We start from the raw sequence: 25490 nt of genomic DNA, 5'->3' as shown, positions 1-25490 counted from the left end.
AGGGCTTTGGATCTAGCCCGTGGGGTTACCCCCTTGGTGCTGCAGGCCCCACGCCACTTTCAGAAGCGGCTGGCACCACGTCCCTGGGCTCCGGGGAGGAGCAGAGGGCTACATGCATTGCCCTTGCCTCCAGGCACCGCCCCCCGCAGCTCCCATTGGCCGGGAACAGGGAACCACGGCCAATGGGAGCTTCAGGGCCATGCAGGGACGTGGTGCTGGCCGCTTCCCGGAACAGCGCAGCATGGGGCCAGGACAGGCATGCAGGGAGCCTGCCCTGGCCCCGGTATGTGCCGCTGCCCCCCAACTCCCTGCCCTAAACCCCCTGCTGCACCCCGCACCCCTCCTGCACCCCAACTCCCTGCCCTGAGCTCCCTCCTGCAGTCTGCACCCCTCCTGCACCCCAACCCCCTTCCCTGAGCCCCCTCATACACTCCACACCCCACCTCTGCCCTAATCCCTTGCCCTGAGCCAGTTCCTGCACACCACACCCCCTCCCACACCCCGCACTTCCTCCCGCACCCCAAACCCCTGCCCCAGCCCTGCATACAGTTTCCCCACCCAGATGTAGCCCTCGGCCCAAAAAGTTTGCCCACCCCTGGTTTACATGGTCACTGAAGTCCAGATTCTTATTTACACTTTGCACCACTCTGGCAATGTCAAGGGACCTTAATGTGGGTGTAAATGTACCTTACTTGCCAGAGCAGTGTAAAGAGGCCACAGTGTAAATGAGAATCAGGCCTTAATTCTGAATTACCATTCATTTAAATTCTTAACCTGCCTCCATGCCCACTTTTCTCTAGTTTTTATAGATCAGCAATACTACTGTTAGACTAAATTCTGCTCATCTTGTCACCGTACTTGCATGAGTGGTCCCATTCATTTCAATGGGACTTCTTTTGTGAGTAAGTTAGGTGGTCAAGATTTGACCTATACAATGTTTTCATTTATTATTCCCAACAATTCCTAATAGCTCTACAGTATAAACTTGATCGGCCAAAGAATAAAGAATTATGTATTATCTAGGTCAAAAAGCTTTCTAGGTAACTAACATGAATTCACTATCTGCTATTCAGAGTGAATTATGAACACAGATATTTACATAGCTCTAATACATTAATCTATATAACCAGATTGGTTTTCAGCTGAAACTGGAAGCAAACAAAACCAAGCCAAACCCATACTCTGCACAATTTCCAGAGAGTAAAACTCATATGGAAGCTGGCAAGCTAGCATCTATGTCACTGATGCATGAACAGATGCACAAAAATTAGTGACAGTGCAAGCGAGGCTGTAGCTACAAGTTAAAAAAATAAAATACAAATTTTTGCAGTGTTGTTTTAGGGAAGGAAGGCACAAGTCATACAGCTGCCAGTGGCCTCCTGCACACTCCAGGCATGTTTGACATTCAGGGGGCTGGTTACTGAGGAAACCAAATCCCACAGACTCATTAATGCTCCACAGCAAGAGCCATCTCTGTCTCATTTAAGAAAAGTTATTGAACTTTGTATGTGGTGGGAAGATATTTCAGGATTAAAAGCAAAACCTGCTTTTACCACGACAGTAAAAACATTCTCATGCACAAAGCTGAAAATTTGACACTGCAATATTAGTCCCTAATGTGCAAACAATGAAATATAACCTGCTGACTCAGTGATGTGATGTTTTGCTTTGTGTGTCTGTCCCAAGTTGTCTCTATTTAATGTTGCTCTACAGGAAAGGGGGGGAACGTTCATTTAAAGCTAAGAACCAGTTCAAGTTGGGAACGTTTATGTGAAAGTCCTAATCCCGCAATTCTTGCTTACGTGACTAAAGGGGAAATGAATTGATGGGAACTCACTGATTTCAATGGAACTACTCATCTGAGTAAGGATCACTCATATGAGTGAGGGCTGCAGGATCTCGCCTAAATGGAATAGATACAGAGTACCAGAGTTTTCTTTTAGCTGCCATTGGTTTTGATCCTCTGAGTTTCTAGAGCCCACAAGTCCCATCCTATATAAAGAAATTAGATTAAATAATTATACATATGCATACAAACTCAAACACACACCCGAAAGGATCATTCCATACATTATGTATATACACGTATACATGCTATTGCCAATAACGTAGCAGAGATTTGAGAACCACTAAGGGTACATTTTTCTAAAGCATTTAAGTCCCATTTTCAAAAGTGACTTAGGCACTTGCAAGTCGGTCTCATTGAGAGCGAATAGGACTTAGGCCCTCTGGGACAGATTTTTAAAGGAATTTAGGCACATAAAGATTCAGATAGGTGCCTAGGGGGATTTTTACTTTTGAAAATCTCACGAGGTACCCATCTAAATCTTTAGATGCCTAAATACTTTAGAAATCTGATCCTTATGAGCCAAGCCCCATTGACTTTCAGTGCGATTCAGGCTCCTAAGTGCTCACGTCCCTTTTGAAAATGGGACCTAAGTGCTTTTGAAAATGTTACCCCAAATATATTTGCCATCTATGCTATCAGTTACCTGTAGGTTAATATTGCATTCTTGAATAATAGTAATTTAGTTCCAGAAGTACCACATTTCATAGGTATTTAGTAAATAGGAGAATACTGGAGTGGGTTTTTAAAAATTGCTATGTATAGGTATACTTTCTGTGTGTGTGTGTGTGTGAGTAATCACACACACGTATGCATATGTATATTTATATACACATACATACCCAGAACTATTTACTACACTTTTCTCTTTTTTTTCCCCTTCAGTTCGGATTAGCTGAAACAACATCATGTGACCTAAAATGTTTTCTCGCTAGTCAATTCACAAAAGCAGGTAACGGCTCACTGAACATGCTCAGATGCACCATGATTTCATGGTACAAGATGGCTGGTGCAGCACACAAAAGGAAGATTCACCCGCTTTCATTTTAAAAGGAACTATGATGAAATGAATACAGCCTCTTTCTGAAAGCAATAGTTCCTGTCCTTTGGGACAAGAAAGTTACTTTGATAGCTTAACAATGTCCTTAGACTTCAGGCATTACAATCAACAAAAGGATGTCCTGGGCACCTAGGGATTTCAACAGGATCTAGAGCTGCTCAGCACTTGCCAGGATCAGTCCAAACCCCGGAACAATTCCACCCCGTAGGAGGCAATATTTTACAACTATTGTGCTGGAAACCAGGCATTTCTGCTAACTTGTTTGCATCCTGATTTAAAACAAACAAAAGTACCTTGGAGATGATTAATGGTTCCCCATGCTCCAGTCCGCCTTTCAGAGTGAATCCCCATGGAGCTCCTCCTTGAAGCAACACCTCCAGATAAATGTATCTTTCTTTATGGGTTATGCTGGATTCTGAAGAGGCTATGCCAGTGGCAGTATTGTCTAGCATCCTCATGTTTATCATCACATACTCATTCAGCCACAAATCCCACTGAAGCAATCACGGAAGAATGAGTTGAACTCCCCCCAAGTCCACTACGAGTCATCCTTAAGTATGTTAAACGCTGGGCTGTCTGGGGAGAGGCTTCTGACACAGCAAGTTTCTCTTCTGAGTTGAAGTCCAGGGTCCTGTGTTGAAAAGTCTTCACGGAAGCATTTCAGCATGTTGCTTTTTCTTCAGAACTCACTGAGTCCTTGCCGGCATTTCAGTATTGTGTCTTTCCCATCCTAAATATTCCTTGGCAGAATACCTTTCTGAAAATTATTCTTCCTGCCCTTGCTATTTCAAACCTGCGTGTTTTACGTAAATTGGACAAAAGAAAAAACTATGTAGGTTTATAACCACTGGCCAGTAAATTGCCAAAATCCGAACGAATGCTTCATTTGTGATTGATTATCAGTCTTTTCTTCCTTTCTGTGTGTGATTTACCATTATAATGGCCTTTTTGCCTCAGTCCATTGCACGAAAAGAATGAAAGCGTCTTCTCCCTCTCACTCGCTCTCTCCTGCTCACTTCACAATTTTCTGACTTGTCAAAAAGAAAAAAAAACGAGGGGGGGGGGAGAGAAAGCCCAGACCAAAAAAACATTTCCGTGTGGTTTTAAACTTGAAATAACTTCCCACGTCTGGGATTAAAAAGAACTGGAGTCTACAGGGCAAACAGGAAAAGCAGGTGAAATTAATCCCTTGAAAAAATGTGGAGATGATAGCTGAGTTCTTTTCACTTTCCGTGCTCTCCCAGATGGTCTGCCAGTGTTACAGCAGCTACTGCTGCTCGGAGGGAGAGTGGGGAAGTGAGAGTAAACTGGATTAAGGCTGCCCATTTCTGCACAGCAAGTATGGAGCTATGGAATGCAGGGTGCAGGACCTGGTGCTCCCATTCCCAATGGCGCCAGGTTTGTATAAGTTCTGGTGGTTCCCAGAACAGGTCCAAGTCCCGCCCCCACACACCTGCCTTGTAAGCTGATATATATATTTTTAAAATAATGTAAAAATGGACTGGAAAGAGTAAGCGTTTAACTGTTTCCCTATGGCTTGTCATGCAGGAGGGGGACAGTCTGACCCAGAGTGATTTCTGATGTATTTACATATTAATGTGACAAGACCTCAGCTGTGAATTCGCGGGGAGCTAGCGATTGGATATTACATCATCAAAATGCACAGCCCACCAACCTGAAAATGGCTCCGGATGATCGGGACCAAATTCTCACTTAGTTCCACCAGTTGCAAATCCTGTGTAACCTCACTGAAGTCATGGTGAGAGCTACTGTTAAACAGGTAGAAAAGTGAGATAAGATAAAATAGTTACCTGCAGTTGGTTTGTTGCCTTTGGAGCAGCCAGAATCACATCAACATTTGGATCTTGCTCCCTTGTTAATGCAGCTGTGTATAATTTAAGCTGTAAAATTTCACTCTAAAAGAATGACAATTCTTGGGATATTACAGAGATAAAGTGGGTGAGGTAATATATTTTACTGGATCAACTTCTGTTGGTGAGAAAGACTCTCAGGAAGAAGAGCTCTGTGTAAGCTCAAAAGCTGTTCTCTCTCACCTTAGGAAAGTATTACCTCACCCACCTTGTCTCTCTAATATCCAGGGACCAACACGGCTACGACAACACTGCATACAGTCCTTGGGATATGCAGAAATACCTAGCAACCCAGAGATCTGATTTCCACAACAATGTGTAGATGAGGGCATATGTGCTATAAACAGCGAGTTATCTCCACTTTTTATATAATCCTGGTCAAAGAAAGATAAAATGTTACTTTACACATTGAAAATTACCACTGCAGTTAAAATGAATGGGCCACATCTTCAGCGGGTGTAAATCTGGAATAGCTGTATTGAAGTCAGTGGAGTGATAAGGATTTACACCCGCTGAGGATCTGGCCCACAATTTCTACATGACTTGGTCTTTTTAAAGTTTGTAAAACCACAGTGCCAGGGAACACATCAGGCCCATGCTCCATGACAATGTCAATCTGAATTCTGTTGCTTGATGCAGGATGGCAGAAAATGTTTATGCTAATCACTAGACTATTGTCTAGTACAAATCCTTTTAAAAAGGAACATTCACCACTAATTACAATTAAAACAATATTTTCAGTTCAGTTACAGAAATGGAATCCAAAGTCTCAAATAGTAACCATTTTTGTTAGCTTACCTATGGCTGTATCCTCAAATAGCCGGAGTGCCTTGGCACTACCTGTCACTCCAAGCAGGAAACTTCTTTAAGAGCAAGAGGTTCCAATAGTCAAATCTCCTGCCTAAATGGAGCCAGGGTGTTCTTGGTCAGACTGTGAAACAAAAGACCTAGCTCCAGTAATTGTGTTGATAAAAGTAAAATAATGAATTTGATTTAAATTTTTGCAGGGTTTGAGAGGTGTAGAACATAGTTTTGGGTACAGTAGTGTCAAAGTTCAGTTTCATAAGCCTAATGCAATGGAAACTTCACTGATGTCAGTGTTCGGACTGAATGATCAACCCCCAAATCGCTAATCAATCAGACCACTGCCTCCTGTATATGAATGGCTGCTGGTTGCTGTAACTCAGTGTCTAAATCCATGACTAACATTCCAAGTTTTTTCTCCAAACAATCAGTGTAAGTAACAGCCTAATATTCTCTATATTGATTTGACTAGACGCATTTGTTTAACCAAGGCCATGGTGCCACCTAGAGGAAGTCTATAGCTAATGCAGCGTTTTGACCGCTCCATCACGCCTCATTCCAGATCTTATCAATTCACAATGGTCATAACTGGCTTCCATAGCACAAGATTTATTTACCTTGTATTTTATTTATTTTTATTTCAAAAAGAAACAGACTCTAGAACAATTTTATTGAGCCTAAAAACAATATCACATCCATAAATGTAAAAGGACATACAGACTGGAGAAGAAAATAGCATAAAATATTAGGTCCTCACTGTGGAAATCAATGGGAGGTGCACCATTATGATATAAAGAAAAGGAGGACTTGTGGCACCTTAGAGACTAACAAATTTATTTGAGCACAAGCTTTCTTGAGCTACAGCTCACTTTGTTGGATGCCACAAGTACTCCTTTTCTTTTTGCGAATACAGACTAACAGGGCTGCTACTCTGAAACCTATCATTATGATGTAATTAACTGTGAGGGCTCTGTGAAATTCTGGCTGACTTCAGGGTTTGTCCCATGACCAAAACTCTGTGCAGCACTAAGGAAATGTAAAAAGAACAGGACGACTTGTGGCACCTTAGAGACTAACACATTTATTTGAGCATAAGCTTTCATAGTGAACCATGTAGTGAACCAGATGGAGGCAGCTGAGATGGAGAGTTTAGTGTTTTCAACTTTCGATAAAATCAGGAGGCCCTTGTGAGGGAGAGGTGCTGCTGGCAAGAGGCAGCATTTCAGGAAAACTTGGTGTGTTCCATAGCAAATGATGCACCTGCTGCTAGTCAAGCCCTGGTGGTGTATGGAAGCTGCTGCAGACCAGCTGCCATGTTCTGGACACAGACATAAGTAGGTATGGAAAGATTAGACTTTAATCATCGGTAACTGTCAGTAAACGTCAATTTCACAATACACACACAAACCAATGAAAAACTATGTTCATCGATAATAGTCCAAATTTACAAAAAGGCAAAGTAAGAAAAATAACTGCTTGAGAACTTAAGAGTTTGATTTAAGGATATTAACATTGTATATTTTGACACATGATGTTGATAATTTGTGCTTTAATGGTTATAAAGCTTTAACATTTTGAATCTCAACATCTACTGTCATTAAATAATTATTGTCTAATTCCCCCCATAATTTCCTGCAACTGTGAACAAAACCAGCAATACCAGCTGCTTTAGAAGAATTCTGCCCTATGTAGGTTCTTATACCACCCTCCTCACCCTAGTATCTGAGCGCCTTCCATTAGTGCAATAAACAACATGACTAAGATCTGTCATTTGTAGCTCGTTCTGCCCCTCATCCTCTCCCTCAAGGGAGAATTGTGTGGGCCGTGTGCTGTTTTATTTGCGAGGGTGGTTTCTGTTTTCTAAATGTACATACTACTCTGTGTTTACGTTAGAGAAGGTAACATTGATGAAGTGCACTTTGCACTTGGAGCGGAAGGTGGTGAGGTTTGTGATGGTCCTGAGTTCCTGTGGGAGTTCAGTCCACAATCTAAGACCAACGTCCAGGAAACTGTCTGCTGCACAGACAAGACTTTACCCTGAGAGTAAAAAGTTCCACTGTGTCTGAAGAGCAAAGTGATCAGCCATGGTCTTTATCTTGGAGCTTTTTTAGGCAATCTTTTAGATATGCTGAGATCAGGCCAGTGAGCACTTTAAAGTTACAGACTGATCTCTTGAATTTGCATGTGTTAACACTGAATTTCTTCTTCCATTCACCTAGCTTGGTTAGGTCCCTCTGAAGCTCTTGACAATCTTTTCTGGTCTTGACTAACCTAAATAATTTTAGGTCCTCTGCAAATTTTGTCACATTACTGCTTCCAGTTCAGGGGAGAGATCTCCCCAACATCCTCTGTTGATAAAGTCTGATGCAAAAAAATCCTTTAGCTTCTTAGCAATGCCTTTCTCTTTCTTAATTGCTCTCTTTAACCCTTAGTGATCCAGCAGACCCACAGGCTTCCTGCGTCTGGTGTACTTCACAAATGATATACTTCATAAATTCTATATTTGTGTTATACCTTTAGCTATTTACTCCTCAAATGCCATTTTAGCCCTCCTAATTCCCTTCTTATATTTCCTGCAGAAATTGTGTTCCTTTTTATTGGCTTCACTATGGTTAGATTTCCATTCTCTGAAGGATTTCTGTTTCGCTCAAACAACTTTTTGGACCTTGCCACTTAGCCATACTGGTTTCCTTCTAGATCTCTTGCTTCCCTTTTCGTGCAGAGATATTCATGCCTTCAGAAACCATTATTGTTTTGCTAAGTAACAAAGCAACACCAATGTGCCAGTAGCATAATTGGGACTAGCTCCCAGGTTTTCTGACTACCAGTCCCTGATCTAACCCCTAGACCAGTGATTCTCAATCTTTTTCCATACTGTGACCCTATGTTGCAACAGAAAAAAAGTTTGAGAACCCTTCTTCTCCCATCTAGCGATGAACAAAAGGAAGGTCATTGTGACCGCCTAACACTTGCTGCAACCTACCTAAGGGTCATGACCCCAGCCCAGGATCTAAACCAGGGGTTCAAAAACAAAATTTCTGCATCCATCTTCAGAGAATCATGTCACAGACACGTCCTCCCTCTTCATCCCCTCCCCTTTCCTTTCCTGCCTGGCCCTGTGCCCCCCGACTCCCTTCCTCTCACTCTCCCAGCTTACTGCCCCACCTACAGCCCCAGCCAACCCTTCTTTCCCCAGAGCCGGGTCATTCTCCCTACCAGGCTACGGCTGCAGACTCCATTTGCTGGCTTCAGCCACTTCCTCCACACTGCCTCTGTTGCCCGGACCCTGCTCCCATACCATTGCCTGATGCCACTGGCCCTAGCAGCATCCAGGGCAAGTGCAGGGCAGGACAGTAACTGGCATCACAGGAGCAGACTGGCTCTCCAACCCCTTTCCCTGTGGCCTTCCCTTGTGCAACAGCTGCTGCCTGCAGAGGTGCTGCCTCTGCGGCTCCTTCTCCTCAGAAAGTAGCAAGGATGCAGGAGTGTTCTGCTTCACATCAGGTTCTTGCACTCCCCTGATAACGTCTTTGCGCCCTCCAAAGGGACATGCCCCATACTTGGAAATCCTATATGCTAAACCATGCTGCAGTTTCAGAATGCAAAAAATAAGTCCAAATTTGTAAGAAATTAATCCTTTTTTTATTATTTGAATTTCAGTAGCACCTAGGAGCCCCAGGCATGGACCTTGTGCTAGGCACTGTACAAACACAGAACAAAAAGATGATCCTTGGGCTTGTCTGCAGCTGGCCAGTGTCAGAAGATATGCATCAAACCCACTGACTCATTAGGACACTGACACCTCTCTCTGAATCTGAATCCTTCCTGCGCTGTTAGATGTCACTTAGGGCATAAACGAGGCTCCGCCATCCCTGTCTATCCTGGGCTGCTCTTTGCATGTCCTCTCTGTGGTTAAGTCCCTGAAGCTTTCCCTTTCTACTGTTCAAAGGAGGGATTCTTTCAACTAGCCCCTTTTGCATGTTCCTCTGGCTGCCCAAGGACACGCTTGCCACGGCAGACACTCTGGCTTCGTTCTTAACACATCCCAAATATTTACATCTTCCTCTCTGGATAATTTAAAGATAAGGAGTTTTGAACTCTGTGATGAATCTCAGCATTTGTTATAAATTAATTCCATTGAATACCTAGTACTTTCCTAGGGCTTTGGCTTTCAAAGACACTGAGACGTCTGTCTGATTTCCAGCTTGCACATCCATATGTTAAAGGGTAAATAATGTTTGAGATGTAGATTCATAGCTTAGCCTTTAAGTTGCAGATTTTTGATGACCCACTCTTATTTAAGCTGGTGAAGGCAGCTGCCTCACTGCCAATTTGTGATGCTATTTTCTTTTGCATATCCCCATTGGCTTGCACAGTATTGCTCAGGTACGTAAGCTGACTCATTTCTTGTATTCCTTTGCCTTCTGATATAACGTGTGAATTATGGGTTGCTGGGGCGCTCTTTGGATTTGTTTTCTCATAACTGATTATTTATCGTCTTTTTTGCAATGCTGGACAGTTTTTTGGTCTTTGCTTTCGTGTTGATTGAGCTGTTGCTTAAAAGAGTCATGCCCTCAGCAAAAGCTAGACATGCCCATTTATTGTTGTCGAGCCATGTGATGCTGTGTTGTGTCCAGCAACATGGTCTAATTCTGCTCCTGTGAAGTAAGTGACGTTTTATCATTTATTTCAAGGGAGCAGGATTGGATCCCAGGTCCCCAAATCCATATGAAAACATATCATGGGCCAGAACCTCAGTTGGGGTAATCAGCATAGCTCCACTGCCCTCCATGAAGTGATGCCAGTTTACACCAGTTGCGGATCTGGCCCTGAGGGAAAAGACAAGTATGTTGATAGACAAGCATTTAATATTTCCATCCAAGGTGCAGAGACTTATAGGTGCTTCCTTGCCAGATACGCTCCAAGAATAGGAGGCAAAGTTTTCAGTAAGAGCTTATCCAAAGTTCTATAGTGTCCTTATTACATGATCAATGAGAGTTTTGTGTGTTGCGAGCCAGGAGGGCTTGGGGTACCAGAAGAGTCAGGAAGTGGGGTACCCAGGGATGGGGTTTCCAAAAAATGCCAGGGGGCTGTTGCAAGATTCCCCCCCATGGGCATTAGGTACCTGCACTGGTATCGGGAAGAGGGGGTCAGGGACACACCATATGAGGCACAGGGCTGCAGACTTAATGGGGAGCAGGTATTGAATTTCTTCCTGCAGTAGCAGCTGGGATCCTTTGAATGAAACTTTACAGAGAAACCAAACACCACATACGGCTTTCATTGGTTCCCACACACAGGACAAGTCCAAGAGGTGGGGTTTGTTTCCTAGGCTACCGAGCCAGCCAAAGGCTGGGGGTGTGGGTGAAGGGGGGGGGCAGGTGGCTTTCAACGGTTCCTGGAGTTTAAGAGGCCCAGACCAGCTTTTAATTATCAGTGCCATGTGCAAACGAAAGAGCGGAGTATGAGCTGCCCCCCCCGTTCCTCCATAAGGAGAAGCAAAATCACAACACATATGCTCAGGGCAGGGAGGTCCTATTACCAGGGACAGCGGCCCCACTGCAGGAGGAGACAAAGACATCGCTCAGTTTAATAGTTCTTTATTTGCATGACGAGCTATACAAGTGCTGCCAAAGAGTAAAACAGACAGACCCCTCAGGTGCCTGTCAGAGGTAGGTACAACTTGTCCATGATGAGGCTTCATGCTGTGCCAGGATTGGTACCACCTGAGATCATATTGTCATTAGCATCCAGGGCTGACCCAGTGTCAGGCTGTTATATAGGTTGATGTTGTTTCTCTCCTTTGTCTCAGGGTGACACACAATTTTTCCTCAATGCTTTGTGATGAAGAGCCCTTTCATCTGTCCTGATATCGTGAGGTAATATCTTCGTGCTTCCTCATGTCTCAACCACTGGAGTAGAAGGTGTCTCTCTGTCTAGACAGACAAATTTTGCCTTTGTGTGTGTTTGTTTTTCCTGATGGGGTACTGATATGTACTACCACAATCTGGTGCAGTAAGCAGCTTGCTGGTTGGTGTTGTGGAGGTCTCTGTTTTCAGCTGGAGAATTCCCTCACTTTCTCACTTAATTAATGGCAGCTTGCATTTTTCTTTCGTTCTGAGATGCAGTCCTTTCATTCTGGTTATACAGATGCTCACTTAGTTGAGGATTCCATATAAGTCTTTTGTGCAATGCTGAAGTTAGCTGCTGCTGAGCTGTAGAGTTTCTTTAAAAACCTATTTCTCGGGTTTTTGTGACAGGAGTTTTCAGGACTTTCTAATATTTAAGTCTTGTCAATGAATATATTTCTTGAGCACTCTGTAGAGGTGCTGTGGTGTATTGCTGGTTGCTGTGATTTGGTTTGATTTGATATAGGAGCAGTCGGCTGATATATACGATTGTGGGTTCGCAATCAGTATATTTTGTGACTGAACTCTAGGCATGAGATGGAATAATCGGTCACCATATTTCCAACCGCGGAACTAAAAGGACTGCCAGAATTGCTTTCCAATAGAGAATACATAATCCAAGTCATGTTATCAATACTGCCAACCTTAGGCATTCAAAAGTAACTCAGACACCTCTGAAAGTATGGGATTGGCATAAAAATCACGAGGATTTTTTTGGAAAAAAAAAAAACCACACCCCACATTCGTTGGATATTTTCAGGCTGCTTTTTGATTTTTGACCCTTTGGGGGAAGCCACCCACCCCCAATTTGTGTGTGATTGTGGGGGATTGGGATGCCAGGAGACAAGCTTCCAGAGGCTGTGGGGCCACGGGACGAGACCCACCAATGCAGGCGTCATGGCCCCTACGGTGACCCTGGCAACGGGGCTGTCCTTATAGGAACGCCAGGCTCATTTGTGGCTTTGGGCCAGAGCTTCCAGCTCCCTGCTCTTGTCCCCCAGCCCTCCGGCCTCCTCACTGAGCCTGCAGCTTTCCTGGCAGCCAGACAGAAGTACCTGGGGGTTTTAATGTGCTTCCCCCCCCCCCCCCCCCGGTCTCCCCTCCAGGGGCTCTCTCCTCTGGCGGCCAGGCAGGTGGGGATGCCGCCGGATTTCCCAGCCCTGCCACTGCGCAGGGGGCGAGGGTGTGGCGGGCTGAGAGTCTGACGCGTTTGGGCCGGCCTGGGCCGCAGGCAGCGAGCGGGAGGCTGAGCGAGGCAGCTTGGAGGCAGGGTGCGAGCCGGGGGCGGCAGAGAGCCGGAAGGGTCCCGCAGAGGGCGGCGGGGCGGACACGGCCTGGCGGGGGGAGGTCAGGCGCCCCGCCGGACAGCAGGGAATGCCGCAGTACCTCCTCCCTGCCACCAGGGGCGCCTGCCCCTGGGGCTGCCGGGCAGCCTCTCCGCCGCCCTGCTCCCGGCTCCCCCTGGGGAGCCCCAGCCAGAGCGCGGGGAGGCGACGGCAGCGGGACGAGGTGCTGGGCAAGGTGGGGAGAGCGCCCCCGGCCCGGCAGCAGCTGGCCCCCCCCCAGCCCAACAGCCAGCCCCCACCCGGCCTCGCACCCACCCAGCCAGCCCGGCACCCACCCGGCCCCTGCCCCCACCCGGCCTCGCACCCACCCAGCCAGCCTGACACCCACCCGGCCCTGGGCACCCAGCCAGCCCCTAACCCCACCCGGCCCCTGCCCCCACCCGGCCCCAGGCACCCAGCCAGCCCCTAACCCCACCCGGCCCCGGGCACCCAGCCAGCCCCTAACCCCACCCGGCCCCGGGCACCCAGCCAGCCTGACACCCACCCGGCCCCTGCCCCCACCCGGCCTCGCACCCACCCAGCCAGCCTGACACCCACCCGGCCCTGGGCACCCAGCCAGCCCCTAACCCCACCCGGCCCCTGCCCCCACCCGGCCCCAGGCACCCAGCCAGCCCCTAACCCCACCCGGCCCCGGGCACCCAGCCAGCCCCTAACCCCACCCGGCCCCTGCCCCCACCCGGCCCCGGGCACCCAGCTAGCCCCTAACCCCACCCGGCCTCGCACCCACCCAGCCAGCCTGACACCCACCCGGCACCCACCCGGCCCCTGCCCCCACCCGGCCCCGGGCAGCCAGCCAGCCCCTAACCCCACCCGGCCCCGGGCACCCAGCCAGCCTGACACCCACCCGGCCCCTGCCCCCACCCGGCCTCGCACCCACCCAGCCAGCCTGACACCCACCCGGCACCCACCCGGCCCCTGCCCCCACACAGCCCTGGGCACACAGCCAGCCCCTAACCCCACCCGGCCCCAGGCACCCAGCCAGCCTGACACCCACCCAGCCCCTGCCCCCACCCGGCCTCTCCCCCAGCCAGCCTGACACCCACCCAGCCAGCCTGACACCCACCCGGCACCCACCCGGCCCCGGGCACCCAGCCATCCCTGCCCCCAGCCAGCCCCTAACCCCACCCGGCCCCTGCCCCCACCCGGCCCTGGGCACCCAGCCAGCCCCTAACCCCACCCGGCCCCTGCCCCCACCCGGCCTCGCACCCACGCAGCCAGCCTGACACCCACCCGGCACCCACCCGGCCCCGGGCACCCAGCCATCCCTGCCCCCAGCCAGCCCCTAACCCCACCCGGCCCCTGCCCCCAACCGGCCCCGGGCACCCAGCCAGCCTGACACCCACCTAGCCCCTGCCCCCACCCGGCCTCGCACCCACCCAGCCAGCCTGACACCCACCCAGCCCCTGCCCCCACCCGGCCTCGCACCCACCCAGCCAGCCTGACACCCACCCAACACCCACCCAGTCCCTGCCCCCAGCCAGCCCCTAACCCCACCCAGCCCCTGCCCCCACCCGGCCCTGGGCACCCAGCCAGCTCCTACCCCCACCCGGCCCCGGGCACCCAGCCAGCCCCTAACCCCACCCAGCCCCTACCCCCACCTGGCCCCGGGCACCCAGCCAGCCTGACACCCACCCAGCCCCTGCCCCCACCCGGCCCCGGGCACCCAGCCAGCCCCTACCCCCACCCAGCCCCTACCCCCACCCGGCCCCGAGCACCCAGCCAGCCCCTGCCCCCACCCGGCCCCGGCCCCGGCCCCGGGCACCCAGCCAGCCCCTAACCCCACCCAGCCCCTGCCCCCACCCGGCCCCGGGCACCCAGCCAGCCCCTAACCCCACCCAGCCCCGGGCACCCAGCCAGCCCCTAGCCCCACCCAGCCCCTACCCCCACCCGGCCCCGGGCACCCAGCCAGCCTGACACCCACCCAGCCCCTGCCCCCACCCGGCCTCGCACCCACCCAGCCAGCCTGACCGCCACCCAACACCCACCCAGCCCCTGCCCCCAGCCAGCCCCTAACCCCACCCAGCCCCTGCCCCCACCCGGCCCTGGGCACCCAGCCAGCTCCTACCCCCACCCAGCCCCGGGCACCCAGCCAGCCCCTACCCCCACCCAACCCCGGGCACCCAGCCAGCCCCTAACCCCACCCAGCCCCTGCCCCCTCCCGGCCCCGGGCACCCAGCCAGCCCCTAACCCCACCCAGTCCCTACACCCACCCGGCCCCGGGCACCCAGCCAGCCTGACACCCACCCAGCCCCTGCCACCACCCGGCCCCGGGCACCCAGCCAGCCCCTGCCCCCACCCAGCCCCTACCCCCACCCGGCCCCGGGCACCCAGACAGCCTGACACCCACCCGACACCCACCCAACCTGACACCCACCCAGCCCCTGCCCCTGCCCCACCCCAGACACCCAACCAGCCTGGCACCCGCCTGACCCCCTGCCCAGTGCCAGGGATCCACCTGGCCTGGCACGCACCCAGCCCCCCATCCAGCCACTGCCCCCACTAGGCACCCACCCAGCCCCCCGCCCAGCAACAGGGACCAGCCAGCCTGACACCCACCCGGCCCCCAACCCAGCACCAAGCCAGCCTAACACCCACCTCCCCCCCCCCAGCACCAGGGACCCAGCCAGCCCCACCAGGCACCCTCCCTGCCTGACAACCACCCAGCCCCCCACAGGGCGCAAGGCACCAAGCCAGCCCCCCGACCACCACCACCAGGCACCCACCCTGCCCTGTCACCCACCCACCTCCCCCAGCCAGGCACCCAGCACCCTAGGCAGCCCCCTGCCAGGTACCCACCCAGACCTTTGCCCCACGCCCCACCAGCTCCCACATGAGGCACTGACCCAATCAGCTGCGCACTGCCAGGCACCCAGCCAGCCTGACACTAACCCAACTGCCCCAGCTCTCCACCAGGCACTGAACCAGCACCACACCTGGCCTCCCCATAGGCACCACCAGGTGATCAGGGTCCGTGTGGAGGGTCCCTCACGGCTCTGCTTCTTGAGAGCAGAGGGATAGGTCCTGCCTCCCACCCATGGCTGCTCTGACAGCCCAAGCCCCAGGAGGGAGGCAGATATCAGTGACATTCTCTCATCTGTGAGAGAAAACATTCAGTGGAGCAGTCCCAAACTTGGTAACTTGGAAACTCTGCCACCGGGTCAGTAAATATTCACATGGGAGCCTCCCCAGCTGAGAGCCCGCGGGCCACATCCTGTCCGTCCCGCCTGAGCTTCCCCACTCCTTTAACAACCGGTTCTAAAACGGCTTCAGAATTTAACAACCAGTTCGCGCGAAGCGGTGCAAACCAGCTCCTGCCCACCACTGGTGATTCCTGAGTAACACCACTGAAATCTGTGGTGGTACAGTGGCATATAACTGAAGTAACAAGAGTGATGAATTGGGCCCAGAGACCTAATGGGAGGGACAATGGGGAAACACACACACACAGAGATAGGGAACATAAGAGGAAACTCAGCTCCCCAGGGAAAGAGAGGTGCTGCCTCTAAAGTTGCCTCAAGGGGGAAAAAATCAGCCCCTGCTGAGGTGAAAATTAAGAGAGACTTTATTTTCCAACAGGCTATGACCACATCCATGTATGCAAATCAGTGTATGTTCATTTTATACAAGCCTGAACTCAAGCTTTTTGAGGGCCTAGCGTAAGCAGGTCTAGAATCCTTTTTACTTCATGTAGAGCCAGCAGGCTCCAGGTGCTACGAGGCATTTAAGCTCACAGGACAATAACTTACCCTAGAAGTTCAGTTTCCTGTAGATTGCCAGTCTTCTGCACCAATGTGCCTTCTGGAAGCACAGGCCTGGCTCTGCACTCCCATATTTGAAAAATCCAAAGGAGGAGGTATTCACTCCTGCAAGTTCAGCAACTAAGGGGTGAAGTCGCAAGTCAGCATTGTGGACTCCTGTCCAGTTTGCAGGGAAGAAACTCAAAGGGAGCTGCAAGTGCTCATCACCTCTAAAGATCAGGTGACTTGTAATTTTGTATTGAGGCACCCAAGTCTGAAAACTTTGTGCCCTCTTGTGCAACACCTAGCACAGTGGGCCAGGTCTATGACTAGGCACTACTACTGCAACACATCATAATTCTGAAAGCGTCAGCCTTCTCTTGCGGTTAGTGTGGGGTCTGGGAACCAGGACGCCTCGATTCTATTCCTGACTCTTCTGTTGCTTTCTTGTGCACCTTGGGCAAGTGACTTACGTTTTCTGTATCAGTGAAATTGGGACAATAATACTTGCCCACTTGTATAGGAAAGCACTTGGATAATTTGGCTGAAAGGATTATATAATTACAAATTCTTCATTCTCTTATATTCCTTGGAACAAACTCTGAACTAAATGTGGCTCTGCTGCAGGTGGATTATGCAAGAGCTGATCTGGACCTCTGTCTTTCTGAAATTAATCCAGCCTTGCAAAACGGTCTTGAAAATTTATCAGACCAGATACAAAAACTACTTGCCCTCCATAGTGAAAACACTTTATGCACCTGTCCAAAAAAAAAAAAAAATTACTTGCCACAGGTGAATGGATGAGAAGAATTTTGCAAAGCTGAATAAAGCTCAGATTGATTAGGGACAAGTTTTCAAAACTGGCTGTCTAATTTATGCCAAAAAAATCTGTGCATAAAAGCCTCAATTTGAGCCATCCAGATAGGCACTTGAGGCACAAAATTGGTCAATGTGTGCCTACGTGCCTCTGCGTGCATATAGTTTATATGTTCAAATGTCCACAGGACTTTTGTGTGCTCAGAATCTGTTTCCAGTTTTGCAGTGTAGTCTAGGCAGAGAGTTGAAACTATGGCCTTTAATGTTAATTTGGAGCATAAAGTTTGATGCCTGAAATCAGCTGTGAGAATGGTAAGTTTTGCATACCTCTTTTTTTGACTGGAAGAGGTATTTCATAGGAGATACCAGGGCCATATAAGAGGATGCCGTTCCAGATCATGGCTGCTAGTGGCACAGTGTAGTTCTGAGACACCCTGCCTTCAGCTCCTTAGGGATTTAGGTAAATGACTTCTATCCAGAGCTTTTAAATAATATTCACCTTCTCCTGGGAAAACAATTTATTTAGTTTAATCAACTTCCCTACAGAAGAGCTCCTCTAAGTTCAGGGGGCTGGGAGGATTTCTCATCAGGCTTCTCTCTCCTTAGCACTAGAGACCTACAGTCCTGCTTGTAAGGCTGAGTTTGTTAATTTAGAGCAGCTTCTCCCCACATGGTTCCTTTTTACCTTATAGCATTTCTCCCTGGGTTGGGAGAGCTCAGCAGGCAGCAATATTCCCCAGCTGGTTTCTCTAGGACCAAATCTCCCTAATCCAGCAGGCCTTTTTCAAACTGCCTACTTGCTCTCTTTTTCTTTGCTCTCTGGAGGCTTCCCTTTTAACACCAGGCCTGGACTGATTTTAACCACATGAGCTACAGTCATGGGGTGCTACACTGATTTCCCCCACATGCGGAGGAGGGTTGAATGAGTCAAAAGTGGGGCAGAACCAATTACCTCTTAAAGGGGCCAGTCACCCCATCACAGCTGGCCCCTCTTATAAAACATACAGTTGTGTTTATGCCTCACAATATTACTCAGGAAACAAAGAAAAACTTTCCAAAGCAAATATAAACAACTAATTGTTTAATATTTGTGGACTTATTTCTACAATGTTACATTGCTTCTGTTCAAAATTCATTTAAGAGAGAAAGCTGATTTTTAAAATGTGAAGAAAAATAAAGATTACTATTATTCTTTGCAGACACTGTTACAATGAGCAAGAATATCCAGGAATTAAGGTAGTGTCTGTCTTTTTTGTTTGTTTATTAGTGAAGTTATTTTTAAAATACCCTGCTGTTTACCCTTACAGTGTACACCTTGATTATTGAACTTCGACATGACCAGAAAATTAAAAGATAGTCTTCTTCACAATAATGTGACAGCAGAGATAAGGAAGAAATGTGTTACAAAGTGCACCGATGTCAAAGCCATTCTGTGGAAAGGGATGAATTGCATTGTTGATACCAGAGTGATAGTTAGGGCCAGGTACTTGCTCAATCCACAGTGGCATTCTTACTGATGACAGCGGGACTTTTGCACAAAGATGAAGGGTAGAATATGGCCTTGGGGTAATAATTAAACTTTTATGGCCTGATTCTCTTTTACTTACATTTTCATACTGTTACATTGTGCATCAGTCCCTCGGGTAAAAGTGATGTGAGGCCCTTTTAGGACTCTTTCTGCCTTTTGTTTATTTGTCCTTTGATGTTTGCAGTTAACAAATTTACACTCACAATTATGCCAATTAGATGCATATTTTAGGCATATAGTTACGCATCAAATAATTGAAAATCTTGCCTGAAAAGTATCGTCACTGGGCTTCAGCCCTAACAACTGAGATTCATGGGGCAGTTTTAACACTCTTTGGGTTGGATTTACAAGTAGCTTCTGGCTGCTTTGCACCCATTTGGTGATGCAAAGCACATGGAGTGTATCAGTGAATCTGGCCCCAAGTTTATAAACTTGGTTTTTGTTTTATTTCAATTAGAGGGCTCCATCTGAGCACTTCAAATATCAGACTATTGAGGTGTGAGGTAAAGTTGAGGTGTTGTGTAGTAATATCTGTACGGTGAATGAAGCACCCTCTAATTACAATCGAGATTCACGTTTCAGAGTAGCAGCTGTGTTAGACTGTATCCACAAAAAGAAAAGGAGTACTTGTGGCACCTTAGAGACTAACCAATTTATTTGAGCATAAGCTTTCGTGGGCTACAGCTCACTTCATTCGATGCATAGACTGGAACATATAGTAAGAAGATATATCTTCTTACTGTATGTTCCATTCTATGCATCTGATGAAGTGGGCAGTAGCCCACGAAAGCTTATGTTCAAATAAATTGGTTAGTCTCTAAGGTGCCACAAGTACTTCAGATCAAGTTATAAATTTCCTGTGCAGCACCTATCGAGCTCCATGGGGCAATGCAGAGTGCACAGGCTTGCTTCCTCCCTACCCCAGCCTCTCCCACTGGGGCAACGTGTGCCCTTGAGGCCTCATGGAAGGAGTAGTCTATCAGGTCTTGAGTTCAGAGACTTGACTGAGACAGAGCCTTGTTTGAAACTCACGGGGGGGCTCATTACTTCCATCCCCTGCACACCCACAGTGCCAGTAACAATCTGGCCATTACTGCCTGGGGCTTCAGTCACACCCAGCACACTTAACTGCATTTGCACCCATGAGAAGGTAAGCTTGATTGCAGATTTTCCCTCCTGATGTCTTTAGCATCTTTTAAAAATCTAGCATTTTGTCCATTTTCATGAGCTGTCTAGGATTCAAAAATAGGATATAGATTCACATTTAGAAATATCTCCTTTCCTGTGCCCTTCCCATTTTCTCCTTTCCTTCCTCGTCCTTCCTTCTTCAAAAGGCTAGGCATGTTTTTAAGAAATGTTGTGCTGCCTAAGTGACTTCAGACAAATAAGATTTGAAACTCTGCATACTATGGGTGATGTCATGCTGTGAGGTAGGAGAATCCTTGTTTCTGGGCTGGAGATCAGTGTGTTTAATTGATCAAATGTTTTCTTGACAGGTTTCAGAGTAACAGCCGTGTTAGTCTGTATTCGCAAAAAGAAAAGGAGTACTTGTGGCACCTTAGAGACTAACCAATTTGTTTGAGCATAAGCATCCGATGAAGTGAGCTGTAGCTCACGAAAGCTTATGCTCAAATAAATTGGTTAGTCTCTAAGGTGCCACAAGTACTCCTTTTCTTTTTGCAAATGTTTTCTGTTATTGTAGAGGGTTTCTTCTCTTTACAACCCTGAAGTGTCTCCATGTAACGTCTGAAAAATACAGTCCCATAGCACTTGTCAGAGTTCCATATGAAATTTCTCCTTAACCGTTTGATTGATTGGCTGGCTGATTGAGTTGTTAATGCTTTTGTCAACCAATCAGCCATGCAAACTTTACATGGTAAAACAGAATGTCTATGGTTCTGTGTCAGTAGATGGTATTTCACCAGCCAATCAGGAGAAAAAGTAAGTGGCGGGGGAAAAAAGGAATCTTGTTTTGATATGATCCAAACAGGTTGTTTTTATTTGTTTAATGGAGTGTTTTGTTTTGTTGTATTTTGTGTTCAGCCCCTTTGGGACAAATCTTGGCTGGTGTATATCAGCATAGCTCAATTGATTTTAGTGGAGCTACACAAATTTACAAGAGCTGAAGATCTGGCACTTTCTTGCTAAATGTGAACGCAGACCTTGTGTGTGGAGAATGTCACTAAATGGAGCCTATAAAATGACATTATTAGTTATTCATTTCAGATACTATCTGTGGTGACACCGTGCGATGGGATACCTTCCTCTATTCATACATTGTACTCTCAGCCTATACTCACACATATAATTTTGCAGGGAAGCACTGGAAAGACAAACAAAAGAGACTCTGAAACTCCAGGAAGAAGCAACCAAATTTACGATGGAATCAATCACACATTCTCTGAGTCATGAAGAGACTTTATCAAGTGGCAACATTCCCAGTGGGGGTAAGTAGGAAATACAGTTTAACAATATTGAGAATTCATTTAACATCAGGTTATCTCAGTTGTGCAAACTGTCCCACTCAAGCGTTATTGTTAAAAAAGGTTTCAGAGTAGCAGCCGTGTTAGTCTGTATTCGCAAAAAGAAAAGGAGTGCTTGTGGCAGTCTCTAAGGTGCCACTAGTACTCCTTTTCTTTTTGTGAAAAAAGGGTGCATAAGGGTTGAAATTTTACACTTAAGGTTGAAGCACCTTTTAACAAAACTGGTGTTTCGAAACTGTTGTTTTAAAATTGGTGTCTTGAATTCTGAATAATCTAAAAATATCTACATAAGAACAAAAGAATGGCCATATTGGGTCAGACCAATGGTCCATTTAGCCCAGTATTCTGTCTTTCAACAGTGACCAGTGCCAGATGTTTAACAGGTAAAGAACAGAACAGGGCAATTATCGATTGGTCCATCCCCTGTCATCCAGTTGTAGCTTCTGGCAGTCAGCGGTTTATGGACGCCCAGAGCATGGGGTTACATCCCTGCCCATCTTGGCTAATAGCCATTGATGGATCTATCCTCCGTGAACCTATCTAATTCTTTTTCAAACCCAGTTATAGTTTAGGTCTTCACAACGTCCCTTGGCAATGAGTTCTATAGGTTGACTGTGCGTTATATGAAGACGAAGTACTTCCTTATATTTGTTTTAAACCTACTGCCTATTAATTTCATTGGGTGACCTCTGGTTCTTGTGTTACACGAAGGGGTAAATAACACTTCCTTCTTCACTTTCTCCACACCAGTCATGATTTTTATAGACCTCTGTCATATCCCCACCTTAGCTGTCTCTTTTCTAAAATGAACAGTCCCAGTCTTTTTCATCTCTCCTCCTATGGAAGCTGTTCCATACCCCTAATAATTTTTGTTGCCCTTCTCTGTACTTTTTCCAGTTCTAATATATCATTTTGGAGATGGGGGACCAGAGCCTTATGTGATACTCAAGGTGTGGGCATACTAGGGATTTATATAGTGGCATTATGATATTTTCTCTTTTATTATCTATCCCTTTCCTAATCTGATTTTAGTGAATTAACAAAGTGGTGCAGATGTGTTATGATAGTGGATGGGGGTTGGACATGTGTGCAAAGGTGGCTTTAATCTGCTTTTGCACTCTCCTGATCCCTAGATTGCTATAAACTGGGTCCCCCACAGTGTAAATTAGGGTGGCTCCCAGATTGCCAATGGTCCCAACGTGCGGTTAAGCCAGCCAGGGATCACTGGGGTGCAAGGATGCCCTGGCCATGCCACTTTCACCAGCTACAAGGGTGGGTGGCATAGGAGCTACCACAAGCTGAACACCATCAGAGGATTCCCTTACTTGGCAGTGATCATCCTGTAGTCTAAGGACTGAGGCCAAAGGGCCTGACTTACCATTGCCCTGCACCTTGTGGCATCATTTTCACCAGTGCAAAGTGAGAGCATAGTGGGTTTAAAATGTTACCAATCTGATCTTGCAGTATCTCACACCCACTCTGCACTGGTATACATGACAAGATGCATTGCAAGAATGGATGGGGCCTATACAATCCTTAGAAAAAGCTAACTTCTAAAGTATATAGGCTTGATTCTCCACTGTCTTGAATAGAATGGGCAGAATACTTATTTGGCTCTTAGTTTGCACAGGTGTAAAGAATTATTTTATTTTGACATAAGGATTCCATTTTAAATATATAATATTCTCTAATTTCAGGTGCTGCTAGCCCACTTTTCGGCAATCAGAATGTATTAGCATCTTCCATTCGCAGCACAGTGATGGAAACCTCTACCTCTGCTAGTGCTGGCAGTAGTCCACCCAAAACTGTCCTGTACTCTAAATATGAAGTGGACATTGATACCCAGAAGAGAAGCACTAGTTATCCTGGAAAAGAGCACATTGAGAGCATCTTGGAAGAGTACTCCCAGCAAGTCAGAGATCTGCAGAAGAGGCTAAATGATGTGAGTTGAAGACTTTGGGACATATTCCTGGGTGTGGCTGCCATGGCTTTCTTACATACTGGATTCCTGGACTGGCCAGGGGAGAGTTTGGTCAACAGCACATTTAGAGCAGCCTCTTACCTGTTCTCAGCTGCCGTAGCTCCCAGGGTGCCTCAGAACAGCAGCACTCTTGCCATGCCCCCTCCAGTAGCGCCCCCAATACACCTGCACCACAGCACAGAGCAACAAGTGGGTATCTGAGAACACTAAAAAATGTATCTTATTATGAATTATCATATTACACTTAATTACATTTATTTTTGGTCAAATATTCAATAATTTGCCTGTTTTGTTTGTCCAGAACACTGAACTGCATGAACAACAGAAGTTCAATTTAAGACAGACAATCGTTGATTTGCAGACCAAACTTCAGGAGGTGCAAATGGAGAGAGATGCTCTTGTGGATATCAGGTATGCATGCTTACATCAGAGACTAGCCCATTGTCATGTATCTGGTAAATGTTACACAGCTCCCATGTGGGCTTGGGAGAAAGAGAAGGACTGCAGCAGGTGATTGAACTGGTCCCCAAGTGCAAGGAGGGTTCTTCTGGAAGGAGCCTTGGGCAGCAGTAGTCATGGCAGCGTGCAAGGTCTGGCCCGTAGTTTCAGAAAACATACCAGATTCCATAATTTGCAGAAACAGTGATTATAAACCTCCCCCCATATCAGACAGGATAAAGACAAACATTGTACACCATTATCACTTTCAATATTTCTTGGATGTCTTCCTTTCTGAAATACAGACGAAGAGAATCCCAGAGCCAGGAGGACATCAAAATACAGCTACAGGCTACAGTTCATGAACTGGAAACAGCCAACCACCTTCAGGAGGAGATGCTGAGGGAGGCCAATAGCCAAACTGAGCATCTGAAAAAGATGGTACATGGCCATGAGGAAGTGCTCCATGAACTGCGGGGCGTCCTAGTGGACTATGAAGACAGCACAGGCAAGAGGGTATATGAGCACGAGAACATCAGCGGTCTCCATATCCGCAACCTGGGCACAGCTTTTAGTAAAGTCCTGCGAGATTTAGACTCAGACGTGTCGTATTTCAAAGGGAGGATTTTCCCGGTGAGTGGGGAGAACACTACTTTTCCTGACAGTTAGTGGTGTAAGCTTCCAGATGACTATTTGTTATGTAAAAACACTCTGAGAGCCAAATTCACAATGCAGTGCCTGGCTCAAGTAGCTGAATCCTTTCCCTGCCTCGGAGCAGCTGTGGAGCCAATTCACAAAGGCTGCTTCGGGGTGCTGCATGATCCCCAGGCACACCACTCCCACCTCCTGCACAAGAGAGCTCCGGACAATCCATGTAGTGGTGGATCCTCTGGCCCTGTCCACTCCGCACTCTTGGGAGCCCTGGGGAAGATATTTTAGCTCAATATATCAATTTGCCTTCCTATAAAGATGCAAGGGCTTGTGATTTCAGCAGTTCCCTAGCTCCTAAGCTGAGTCTCTTTTGGTTATCTTCTAAATATGCTTGTGAGCAAGGAAACTGGCTGCTGTTGTGTGTTCCTACTATGTTCAGGGAAACAGGTCTTTGTATACATTCTTTGTTAATGGTATCAAAGAAATGCCTGACTCCATCATCAGTTTCACCTCCTAATGGAAACAATGCAGCGATGCCCCAAATATTGGCCAAAGGGCAACAATATTAATCAATAATGGCCTGAATCTGTACAGTGCTGAGCACATCTTGTGATGTGTCAAGGGCCCTCAACTTCTATTGATTTAGATAGACGTTAAGAGCACTCAGCTTTTTGTGAGATGAAGCCCTGCAGAAATCAGTGCTGGCTATCGAAGATTCCTTTGTTGACGCGATGTCATTGGCTTAGGGCCAGATTGCGCCTTGGCCACTGTGCTGGTGGACAAGCAAGTGATGGCCTTGTCTTCATTAGGACAAAAAAGGTGTGTTCTTAACTTGTCTGCTAACTCGAGGTGAAATTCTAGTGAAGACAACAAGGAATTGTGTAGCTTTCACACAAGTAAGCTCTTTGGGGCAGGGACTTCCTTTAGTCTATCTGTACAGCACTAGCACAGTGGAGCCCTGGTCCACGACTGGGACTGCTGGACACTATGATAATACAAATAATAATTAGTTAGCAACTC

General features: G+C 47.7%; 2 protein-coding genes across 2 annotated transcripts in view; one reads left to right on the top strand and one right to left on the bottom strand.

Moving 5' to 3' along the window:
* The window catches only part of SHROOM3 (shroom family member 3), a 244867-nt gene extending 241249 nt beyond the window's left edge, over window positions 1–3618 (bottom strand). The window contains 1 exon segment of the mRNA XM_074950451.1: window positions 3200–3618. Within this exon segment, the coding sequence (XP_074806552.1) occupies window positions 3200–3373 (174 nt within the window). The 5' untranslated portion in view covers window positions 3374–3618.
* A 13095-nt stretch (window positions 3619–16713) lies between these two features.
* CCDC158 (coiled-coil domain containing 158) overlaps window positions 16714–25490 on the top strand; it is a 61308-nt gene continuing 52531 nt past the window's right edge. The window contains exons 1-6 of the mRNA XM_074949941.1: window positions 16714–16814; window positions 18589–18625; window positions 21234–21364; window positions 23098–23342; window positions 23683–23792; window positions 24125–24452. Coding sequence (XP_074806042.1) covers window positions 18600–18625; window positions 21234–21364; window positions 23098–23342; window positions 23683–23792; window positions 24125–24452 — 840 coding nt within the window. The 5' untranslated portion in view covers window positions 16714–16814; window positions 18589–18599. The remainder of the gene's footprint in view (window positions 16815–18588; window positions 18626–21233; window positions 21365–23097; window positions 23343–23682; window positions 23793–24124; window positions 24453–25490) is intronic.

This window comes from Natator depressus, chromosome 4, assembly GCF_965152275.1.
Source record: "Natator depressus isolate rNatDep1 chromosome 4, rNatDep2.hap1, whole genome shotgun sequence".
Classification (NCBI taxonomy): domain Eukaryota; kingdom Metazoa; phylum Chordata; order Testudines; family Cheloniidae; genus Natator; species Natator depressus.
Note: the sequence above shows the minus strand (reverse complement) of the source record. Positions and strands in the feature narration are given on the sequence as shown.